Source organism: Aphelocoma coerulescens, chromosome 2 (assembly GCF_041296385.1).
Source record: "Aphelocoma coerulescens isolate FSJ_1873_10779 chromosome 2, UR_Acoe_1.0, whole genome shotgun sequence".
Classification (NCBI taxonomy): domain Eukaryota; kingdom Metazoa; phylum Chordata; class Aves; order Passeriformes; family Corvidae; genus Aphelocoma; species Aphelocoma coerulescens.
Window position 1 is genome coordinate 51362376 of NC_091015.1, and position 12133 is coordinate 51374508.

General features: G+C 42.8%; 1 protein-coding gene across 3 annotated transcripts in view; it reads right to left on the reverse strand.

Moving 5' to 3' along the window:
- Positions 1-3384: 3384 nt before the first annotated feature.
- The window catches only part of SNRK (SNF related kinase), a 38632-nt gene continuing 29883 nt past the window's right edge, over positions 3385-12133 (reverse strand). For all 3 annotated transcript variants that reach the window (XM_069007407.1, XM_069007406.1, XM_069007408.1), the window contains exons 6-7: positions 11714-11848; positions 3385-7174 (exon numbers count right to left, since the gene is read on the reverse strand). In XM_069007407.1, the coding sequence (XP_068863508.1) occupies positions 5956-7174; positions 11714-11848 (1354 nt within the window). In that variant the 3' untranslated portion in view covers positions 3385-5955. The remainder of the gene's footprint in view (positions 7175-11713; positions 11849-12133) is intronic.

Genomic DNA, 12133 nt, shown 5'->3' on the forward strand with positions numbered 1-12133 from the left:
CTTTAACTTGCTGAGAAATGTTCCCTCATAGTGCCAAGTAGTATTTTGTCACTGAACTGAAATTCAGCTCCTATTGCTCTATATGCAGCTCTTTGTCTGTCACTGGGCAGGAGTTGCTGTGTTTCATACTCTTTGGTACTGGGTTTTGTCTTCAGGGGTTTTTTACATTCATGATGGCATCTATTTTCATTTCTCATTTGGGAGAAGAAAATGTTTTTGTCTGTGCTCCTGAATGTGTTGTTTCCTTTCTGCTGTAGGTGCAGCTGTAAACACTCTGGGATGCCAGGGAGGGAACTCACTGACCAAAATCAGTTGTCAGGTGCAAATACCAGAAAGAATAAGATATTTATCAGTAGCTGCCATTCACAGGACATGGAATCTGAATGTCTGTTTCCAGTGTCCATGGCAGGCTGTCCCTTACCCAGCTGGGAGAGCCTCACCCCTCTGGGGAGCCGTGGCTCTGGGCCCTTCAGGAGTGCAGACCGACAGACAGGGTAGGGTGTGAGGCTATTCTGCCAGTACTTGAGTCTAAGCAATAAAATAAGTTTATCTCTGGTCTCAAGCTTCAGGAAAAAACCAAGGATGAGGCTGGGAGCATCCTGTTTGGGAAGATGACTGTGTGGGAATAGCCTTTATCTGTCTGTTAAGACTTGGATTTTACACATCTCCTTCGCAGCAACAATCTAACAACCCAAGAAAGCTGTTTTTTAGAAGGGAACTCATAAATCACTTGCTGGTGATACAAAAGTTCTCTCATCAGGCATGTTGAGCACAGGTGTAACTGCGTGGCCCAGAGGGATCTGCTGACTCAAGACAGCTACTGTTCACCTCGCGTGAACCTGAGGACAACAGAAGAGGAAAACACTGATTACATGGAAAGGTTCCTTTGTAAGCAGGCAAGCAGTTATGGGTACTTTAGCCTACCTGGACCTGAGGGAATTGATCTTGAATCTCAGAGAAATTTGAGTTTGCTTCCTTATTCATGTAAGCAAAGCCCATGGGAACAATGCCTACTACTGCAATGTGCTTTCTTCAGGAAAGATCTGCCATGCCTCACCCAAGAGCTGGAGGGGCGAGTGCCAGTGTCAGGCCAGGGCTGCAGCAGGGCCTGGTGACTCACTGCCAGCCCTGGAGCCTGGTGCTGAGAGAGGAGCATCTCTCTGCACCCCAGTGCTCGGTACAAAGCACTGTGGTGATGGCCTCTGTCATCACTGGCATCATGATGGCAACGCTGGGCCTGCTGTAAGAACAGCTCCTCAGCCCTGGCTCCCAGGGCTGTCCCAGTGCCGAGAGGAGCCTGTCCCAGGCTGAGGGCACGTGGCACACAATGGCCCAGAGAGAAAACCAGATCCTGCCTCCTCAGCTCTGTATTTCTCAAGAGAGAGCAGTGAGAGAGGGAGGAAGTAGGATGATGTTACACAAGGGCTTAGTGAAATGAATTGCTGAGATCTGACATGACACATCTGAAAGCCTGATGAAGTCTGTGTTACCTCTCTGGGCTTCTCACGCCCTATACTTGCATTTTTCACACAACGTAATTCTTCCACCACATAAGAAATAGAGGTTATGTCTTTCTTTACCCCTGTGTAATGAGACTTTACTCTGTCACTAATACAGGTTCTTGGCTTCCAGAAATTGATGTCATTTGTAATACAAGCAGATAGGCCAAACTGAGTCATCTTATGATTACAATTTAAAATTAAAAAAATAAAGAGCCAGAGCCTGTGGTTCAGGGAGGGAGCAGGCTAAGGCAGCTGCAGAGACAGTGCTCCAGAGAAGGGCAATCCCGCAGTCCCTCAAACCGCTGTATGGATGTGACTTCAGTGAGGGAGCCTGGCTGGCTGCATCCAGTCAGCAATGCAACAAGTGAGTCCTTGCTACACTTTCCCAAGTACAGTCATGTCAAGGTGTTACTGCTCAAACATCTTTTACTGAAAGCAAGTCATCATTTGGAATTAACGACAGACAAATCAGTTCTGATTCATTCACATAAACTTAACCATGGGAAAAGCTAACGGGGTGGCTGGGTTGTCTCTGATGTTTGGAATGCTCCAGCTTGCCCCTGTTCCCTCTTCATTGCCAGCCACCTGCATTGGGATTTCCTTTTATTTGCTGATGAAAAAATCCTTGAAAAAAATCAGACATGAGAAGTATCTGACCTGCACCTACCAGCTACTGCAATGTTATTGCTTGGCCTTGCACAAGATGTGTTACGCCTTTCCTGTCTTGGTCACAGCTCTGCAAGTTCCTTGGCCACTCCTTTCCTGATACTGCCTCCACCCCATTTTGCAGGGACCAGAGCTGGGAAGCTCCTCAGCAGGGGCAAGGTCCCAGCTGCACAAGCCTGTGGGTGCAGCTCTGCACAAGTGCCCCGGCCTAAAGCAGTGGTCAGTGAATGGCATGTATTCACATAACCTGTTCCATTCCCTTGATCCCTGTGTCCATACCCTCCCTGGCTGGTTGCAGCGTGTGCTGCAGGAGCAGTTAAATCACTGCAGCAGTGCAGGTTGAGCTGAGCTGCTCCAACCACAGGCCACTACAGACACCGCTGAAGGGTGAGATGCCAGAAGCCACCCTGCTCCCAGGCAGCCCCGTGCACCTGACTGCAGAACGTGCTGGTGGGGCAAAGTGGGCTGGCACTGCTGCCCTCCCCTATTTTTACTGTTACACATCTTTTTTGTAAAGAACAATGGTACCAGGATAGGTTTGGATTAAAAACATTCCATCTAGACTGCCAGAACTTCAACTCACACCTTCACAAGAAGAAAAGTACTAGTTTACACCACAACAGTGCAGATCTGGCATCCAACCCATCACTTCATCTAACGTGGTCAGCCTGAGAGCACTGAAGCAACTTCCTTCCCCCACAAGCAATGCCAGGGCTGGGGGAGATGTCCCTGCCCTCCTGGGACTGCAGTGGACGCAGGCTGAGATGAGACTCATCTGCCTGCTGATAGGAAACATTTTAGCTGAGACTTTAGGACCCCCAGTGTCCTGTGTTGTGGAGCTGCTAAGAAGGTTTAAGCTGCACAGCAGTAGCACCCGTCTCCTCTCACTGAACAGCAGCGTGCCAGGTTTACTAAAACATTTAAACCAGCCTGGAGTTCTGCCTGAGGAACAGCTACCTCAGCCTTGAGACAAAAAACTCTTAGCAGATGACAGCTGTGACAACTGTTAAGCCCAAATGAACACGTTTGATCAATGCAAGAGAATAACTGCAAGTTCACAAATTACTGTCCATCCACTCACAAAGCTGGGCTCTTGCCATGCAAGGCCCCTCGCTCTCCCCAGGTGCTGCAGCGCGGGGACGGGCCCGGAGGCTGTGCCGCCCTCACACAGCCAACGCCAGGAGAAACAAACCGCATCCACATGCAAGTCATCGCTTATGCATCAATCAGGATATCACTTTTATTAACTGGATTTTCCATTTCTGTCGCACACCATGAATGTTTATACAGTGAAAAAGCCAAACATTGCCAGAAGCAATAAGATCAGTTGATATTTCTGTACCCTCTTAACACACATGGATTCTTTCTTGGTGAGAAATTTTTATACTTCGGTTCATTAATTCTGCTTATTTAGATTGCTACTCTTAAAATTCTGTGTCAAGATTGTCACATCTTAAATACAGATTAAGTTGCTAGAGGTACATTATTTTTTATATATTTTTATATACACACATACAGAAAAATACAAGACTAACTGTTTTTCCACAATATTTACTTTATACACTACTGTAACTATATGCAACTCTTAAGGACACGTTAAGGGGTACAAGAAACTGTTTACTTGCTCTAAATAGTTTGGTCCAATATTATCTTAATGTAGTGGTTATTCTCGCCCTTCCTTTTACGTGACGACATAACACGACGTACACCACATGCACAATCATTCACCTATCAACAGAGGGGAGAGGACAGCACTCAGACTAACACATCTGTACACCCAGAGGTCCAACCAGCCACACACAACTATAAGGCTATAATACAACTATGCAGCATAAATGGTCAACACGGCTGTTCTAAAGTGAGCACCATATATACAGTAGTATATAAAAACATTGGAAACAAAATACACCCGGGGTTAGTTAAAAGGTGCCATTCCAAGGCTGTACATATCAGGAAAGAGTATTTACAATACTTGGAAAAAAGCTGCAACAAATAAAGTTTATTGCCAATGCCCTTTATAAACTTGTCTCCTACGTGGATGTTACGCTCACTGTCTGTGAACCACACATCTCGTTTCTGGCCCTTGGTAAGATCCCTGCTCAAAAATTTCAAGCAATTATGTTCTATGGCTTCACCCACACATCTACACTTGTAGCTTTTAACTAAACTGCAACTAGAGATTAAAACTTAAAGAAGCGAAACACTTATCCTTTGCCTTGTTCCGGAAGCAGAGCCCCTGCCTCGGCTTGCCAGGAAGGACACCCCACACACTTCAGACTCTCTGAAGTCTTGCAGGACTCGCAAGAGCTGTCGTGAGCTGTGGCCATCCTGACCCAGGCGTTCTTTGGTGCTCTGCTGCCTCCACAGCGGACACAAACCACACTGTATTGACCATTCTGCAAGTGTTACAAGATGCTCAACAGTGTCAAACTCCTCTGGGACGCCCAGGGTCTGCCCAGGGCGCTGCTACATAGTACCCCCCATTTCACTAGCATTGCTTAGAAGACCCAGTGCACAGCATGAAAAAATAAGACATTCTTGCCCTTCCCAAAACTAGGAATCTGCAATATATTTTATTCTAGGTAATAAAATTCCACAAAGTTAATTCATCTGGTCAAAAGTATCCTTTTGTACAGAAATAGTCTAAATCAAGACCTTGCCACGGCAATGGGAAACCTGACAGGAAGGCTGAGAGCTGTGAAAGAAACACTTTCCCACAGGCTATTTTAGGTGGACTTTATGAAAAAGCGTATTACTGAGGGAAAGTAAGTGGTGTACATGTGGGGAACAGCAGTATTTTAAGTCTTAAAAAGAGTAATAATAACATAAATGACAATAATTTCAATGTGAATCCAATTACCTAAAGGTTTTCCATCCCTTATTGCCTTCTGGAATCTCAGGGAAGGGAGTAGAGAACAGCAGAGATAAAATACTAAGTGTCATGATATACTACTAACAAAAGTAATTCATACAAATACTTTATTTTCAGTTAGCATGTAAAAACTCAGAAGTAGACTTAATAATTTACCTTTGTTATATTAAAAAAGATTGTCTGCTTGTAATATTAACACATTTCTATGGGAGAAAGCTGCCTTACAAATCTACTTGCCTTTTTTTTTTTTTTTTAAAGAAAACTGCCTCTAGCAAAACAAGATCTTTTCGGTTTCATTTTTGAGCCACAACTTTATCCATATCATAGCTTAAGACAAATAGGTGTGGGTTTAAAATCATATTTCAAGATCACTAATTTTCAGTGCATCTTTGCTTTGTACAAGCCTTGGAACATCTGAAAGCTCCCTGAAGAGTTTTCAGCATCAAAACATTATTGCTTTGGTTCTGTTTCAGACACATAGAAGTATGCCACATATCACATATTTTAGTTTTCACAGAAGGTCAGAACAAGAATTAACATTTCACAAGCAAACAAAAGCTTCTCTCTCTAGTTTAAGTGCAGAACATGAAACTTCTAAGTGCTTCATTTACATTAGGATCCAGATATTTATTTTAATTTAATCCAGATCTTACATAGTAAAATTATAAATGTAAAAATTACACAATAAAATATTCTGTTTTGTTGAAAAAGAAAAACATATCTGCTAGCAGCATGCAAAGACCATGCATTGTCATACCATCAAGCAAACACAAAATTAAAGTATAATAAATAACTGCTTGAAGCCCACTTAAAAATTGTAAGACAACAAAAGGGGGTCTGTGACAAGGTGTTCACAGCTCTGACCAGGAAGAATGACGCTGTCAAGCAGATCGAGCTGTTCAAGTCAGGTCATTGTCAAATGACATGACAACAACTGGTTTGACTGGAGGTACACAGCAGCCCCTCCTTTGGGTTCCGCTGAATATTCACAGATATCATCTTTTCACAGAGAGGTAGTTGTAGCACATTGTTTTTCAAGTTCCTGTTCTTTAGCCATTCCAATTCATTTGTTGTCTCTGACATTTGGTCGGAAAAAAATTTTAGGCTGCCCAGCGATGAAGCCTGGTTCGCACTTCCGCTGGAGCTTATACACATTTTCCACGTTGATTTCTCCTGTACTTTTACACTGGAAAAGGACAGATTGTTTTGAGGATCAATAATGTATTTCGTGCTGCCGTGAATCTGTGAGCCTAGGCAAAGGCTCATTAGCTTCAGGCTTTCAACAAGTTCCCCTGCGCTTCTGGACGACAGCTGCATCGAGTTTCCAGATCCAGCGCATCTCCGAGTGGAACCCGAGGTGGTGTTGGCGCTCCCGCCAGAGCTACCAGAGGGACTGCCCCCACCTTTGTTGTTATCGCCTGGGCTCGTTTTGTCCACCCCTCCGTTTCCATTGCTTGGTTTGCTTTGTCCCCCACCATCGCCCTGGCTGCCAGGCGGCCCTTCGCTGCTATCCCGTCTGTGCCAGGAGTAGGTAAACCCGCTGTCCTTGTCCAGACGCCTCCTACTTTCTGAGTCGTCATCGCTGGTTTCGGAGCTGCTGCAGCTGGAGCCCCGTCCCTGGCTTTTCCTCCGGTGGTAGCGTTTGTGCACTGTGCTGGGCGAGGCGATATTCATCTTTAACCTGCTGAGCTTTGGGGGCAAGTTCTCGTCCATGTCAAACTCATCATCTGACTCGCCCTCCTCAAAGATCTGGTTCAGGACTGGTGCACTCTTTCTCGAAGTAAGACGATTTGTAACCGAAGGCTTACGACGCAGAACAACTTGAGTAGAAAGAGAAATAGGTTTTTTATCTTCCTCATCCTCCTCTTCGTCTTCTTCTACTCTGAACAAGCACTTCCGGCCACTTGTAGTGGGTTTTAAGCTCACCGATGGAACTGCTGAAAGTGCCGGCCCAGCCAGTTCAGGGATCTCCTCCTTCTTTGCCGAATCCCCAAGGGCTTTGCTCCGGTGCCCGTTGAGAACATTCTCAGCCGTGCGAGCCGGTGACTGAGGAACAGTGGCATGGGAGAGAGGGGTTGCCGTAAGATCATCCTCCAGATCCTGGGGGACATCAATTTTTGTTGGCCACGACTGCCTGCATAAAAAATTAGAGAAGATAAACAGGAAGTTACATCATGGCAAGCATTTCAGAACTTAGAAGGAAGTGTAAGATCTGCACCAGAGAAGCACAAGTGCTGACACACAAACTGGGCTGCTGAGTGGCGTGTCTGTAAACAACAGGAGTGAGTGACTGAGCACAGGGAAGCGTTCTCAGAGAATGTGCATTCCTTTAGAAATGCTGATATTTGAAAGGAACACCATCTATACAAGAACATCGTGTGGAAATTATGTTGGTTACTGTCAAATCAAAGTTCAAGATTTCACTGCTCTCAGAAAATTATTAAGCAATAAAAGAACTTGAAATAATTGTGTCTCAAAGAAAATAGTCTGAGATTGGTACAGAACCACCAGTTCCTAGAGGAAGGTACAAGCCTATTCAAGCACAGCTTAAGATAGCATTGCAAACTACTTTACTACTTTTAGCTTCTGGTTTTATTTCCCCCAGTATTCTTAATATAAAAGTTAGGCTAGAATTAACATGAGTGAGACTGAAAAGGTGAGTCAGACAAAACAGTCTCTCATTCTCACCAAGCTCTCTATTCTACAGAGTTCCCTTTAATTTTAAACACATGCAAACTGAGATCATATATTTATTTGTCCTTAGCTGAGCATCTGAATAATACAACTGCATGAATTCAGAACTCAAGCTGCTTAAGAATATGACACTTGGATAAACTGTAAATCCAAGCTGAAAATGAATGACTCTGTAATAGCATTAGCTCAAATCAAGTGACATGAGTGTGCATCAGTTTTACAAGTAGCAGCTGATGTCTTATCTCCAGTATCTCTTAATGATTTGTATTTGACTTTAAATCTTAACATATATTTTAATTTTCCAAAAATGCACACAGAATAAATTAAGAACAAAAATAGTCAGTCTTTACTCTATTTTGAAAGTCTAATCCAAAAAACCAACATCTACAGACCAATACCTTAACACTGAACAATTCTTCGATGTCTTCACTCAGCGTAAGGTTTTTGTCTTTCATTTTAAAAAGTTTGCCAATCATTTAACTTTACAAACCAAAAATACTCTGGCATACTGCATGAAAAGCTGTAGTAGAGGCCTCTGTTTCACATATGGACAGCATATTACAAGACATTCCCATATTTTGTGTGTGCCAAAAGAAAGGGCTGCATGACTTTGCAGCCCAGTTCAGAAGCAAGAGGAGGACAGCAGAGAATGTTTCACACCAAGTGTGACCCCAGGTATCTGCCTGACAGACTGTATACAAAGACACAAGGATCACATCAGTTTCCTCCTCTCTGCCATGTTAGGAGGTCAAGCTGAAGGAAGAGGGAAGGCTCAAACACCTCTTTGCTGTAGTAGGGCTGCACTTGCTGAAGGCTGTGCAGAAAAGGACCCTTAGGTGTGAGATACTGGTCTACACCAGGTTGTCTCCTGACAACTCTCCCCAGCTGTACAAACTTGGAGGAGGAGGAGGCTTTACTAAAGCCAGCAATAAACTCACCAAGCCTTGCTGCAGACTTTGCTTTGAAGCACTCACGTTGGTTTTGCTCAACCAACTGGTGCCAGAAACACCCCCAGGACCCTCTAACAGCAGAGCCTGGTTGCCCACACACTGCCTGAGCCTGTGTAGTGCATTCCCTGGGTGGAGCCATGCAGGCTCCTGCCTGTCTCACTGGGAGCTGCTGGTGGCCTCCCACCAGCCTCCCTCCAGTAGGGAGCTCTACCTGGAGGGAGGCAACACAACCAGGAGCTCTGAGCCAAGCTCCACAGACAGGAAGTGAAGCCTGGGCTGTTTTCTTCCTTGTTTTGATTCTGGCACTCTCCCTTAGGCCCCAGCTGACTCCAGAAACACTGGGAAACACTGACCCAGTTTGCTGATGACTTGTGCTCTGCTGTGTATTTTAAACACAAACAATTGTCTGTAATTAAAAAACAGGACTTAAACACACTAGAAACATAACTATAAACATGACAGAAAATGAAGATCTAAATCTTTCAGGAACTTGCCATGCTTAAAGAACAGACTGGTTTGTCAGCAAAAATAGGAAAGTTCTGTGGCTGTCACAATCAAGAGCAAATATAGTATCTTACAGTACTCTAGTTGCCAGGCAATAAACCTCCTCACTACAGTATGTTTATCTCTCATAGCAGCCCATGTTTGCCTCCCTTCCCTTCTGCCTCTCCCTTTAATCCCTGTGGGCCTGAGGGGAGAGTGGGACAGAAAAGAAGCTCCAGGTTGCAAGTTAAATATTTTGGGTGGTTTTTTTTATGTCTGGAGGTCTCAAAATCAAACTAATGCACTACTTTGTTATCTTTTCCATGAGGTCATTCTGTAGAAACGCTTGGAATTTAGAACCATCATGGAAGCGAAGAACAGGCACTGGGACCATTAGAGCAAGGGTTCCTGAGTTTGTGCAGATGTCCTTGTTATGGAAATTCATACTCAAAGGGTAGGCTACAGCTACTCCAATTTTATGAATTCATATAAAGATTTAGATTCATTGAACTTTTTGTTCCAGTTTCTTACATAACTAGGGTTGCACTTTACTGAAAGAGTGACACTGAGGAGAAAAACCCCAAACAATTCAAAAGCCGACTTCACAGTTTTAGAGTTTCTATGTGAAGGTGAACTCCAGGTTTTCCTCTGAAGTAATTTGTTTTACAAGTAATACTTAGTATTAGGCATATTTGATGGGACTTCTTTTTTAAAGAAGTTGACATGAAAATAAGAGGATGATCCATCATGAGAGAACTGCTGAGTCAAAGTTACAGTATTGCCCTTAAAGAGAGGTGAGCTCTGTCACACCCAGCTCCAGACCATTCTGGTTCTGTAGGCGACCCTTAGATGCCTGCAACAATAACACTTCCGAAGTACCTGTAATCACATAAGATAAAATTTCCTACATCAGTGACCACTGAGTGAATGATCTTTAAGTGTACAGAGTGCAGGGTGCAGTCCCACCTGGAGATGACAAAGATACTGAAAACACTCTAACATATAGAGCATCAGCTCATAATTCAGGGACACAGAATGGTATTCAGAAGAGATGCCACTAAAATCTCAAGCCTAAATCCAATGTGACAACCAATGGAGACTTTAACCTATTTTCCCATATGTGAGTCCTACATTTATAACAAGTGTCCATATTTTTTAGATTTGAAGTAATAGTACCTCACTTTTATCAGTTAGGCCAAGGAAACTATGACTATGCACCAGAAGGACATCCCAGCATTTATGCTCCTATGATTATTCCTATTAAATGATTTCACATGTGACCTTGCATGAAAGTTAGCACAAAGAAACCTTTGGAATGAACAAGTTATTTTGTCTTTTTCTCTAAATCCTACAGCTAAACAACACTGAAGATGTTGCTGGAGTTAGCAATGCTAAACATCAGCACAAGCGTTTAGTATTCTTTTATCATTAATAAATTATCTTCTAACAATTGTTATTATTGCTGATAACAGTTACCAGTATTTTACCTAAATGGGCAACTTCTGAAAAGACTGGAGGTTGCAGGATGAAAGTTAATGGAAATGCCTCAGTACCTCCTCCATCTTCACTGGAACAATTGTCAAGATGGGCCAATGAATATTTTATCCAATACCAGCAGATCCCTGGTGATAGTTTAATACTTAACTTAGGAAAGAAAAACCCCAATGTTTAAGCAAAAGAACTGCTCAAAAACTTGCATCCTCCAGTATCAACATGCAAGTGGAAACTATATTATTTGCCTGTTAGGTTGGGTTTTTTGTTTGGTTGGTTTGGTTTTGGTTTTCTTTTTTTGGCTGGTTGGTTTTGTTAAAGCACATTCTGCTGTAATGGAAAATATGGGATGCTTTGATAACTGGTTGCAGAGCCAATGAACAATTGAGCATACCAATACCAACTACATGCCAGAATCCCAACTCTCCCCTTTTAGTTTTACTGTGTCACAAGATTAAGCTTTGAAAATCCCAGGGACCCCTACTAAAAGGGTTTTTTTATTCATGCTTTTGTCAAACAAACAAAATCTACTGCAATGTCTTTAAGTGACTGATTAAAACAGTAAATTCAACAATTTTGCTTACACAACAGGCACAGCAACTGACATGAAAAAGAACATACCTACAGATCAAATTTAGAGTGATTTTTCATTTATAACTGATTCTGTATCAGCAGGTTTATGGATTATGCAACTAATTTTCCCCCAGGGATATTACGTAACACAATTTGTATGAGGAGCTGAAGGTCAATGAACAAGCCCTTTTCTAGGAGGTGTGAAAATTTGTCTCTTTAGGTACAGACTTCAAATTGCCTTGTCATTTCCTGAGAAGGGTAGGAATTGAAAATATTATGTGCAACTAATTTCTGAACAGCTCCTGAAGTCTCCACAGCACTTTGAAGACATTTAAAATTTGCAATGAGTATTTTACTGTTTTCAAAAAATCAGTATTTCAGCAATTTAATATTCTCATTAAGACAATTTAAAAAACAAACAAAAAAAACCAAAAAAGTGCCGCCCCCTCCCCCCCCCAGCCATTTAGAGTCTTAATTCTCACCTGAACTGAGCTTTGATGTTGCTGGGGCTTGCAGATCTGGTCTGAATTTCCTTCTCTTGTTTTTCTCGCAGGATCCTTTCAGCTAGTAAGAAGTAAGTAGCAGTGATGTGATTGTATTTGTTAGTCTCCAATGCCCTGAGGAAAGCACAAAACATGAAATAACCCATCCATCAGTGGTTTCTAAGAACTGGACATGCATCTCACATCTTGCTGTGTTTCCCACAGCAGGAAGAGTGCCTGAAAACAGGACTGGCCGTTTCTGATCTTTTGATGGGCATGCCTTAATTTTATTAAAGAGCCAACAAGTCTAGCAATTTCAACTATAGTTGGAAAAAAACATCCTCAGAATATCATCCAAGAAATTCTTTTTTATTTTACATTCTTTAAATGATAACAGTGTTTTTTATTAATGTTCTGCAC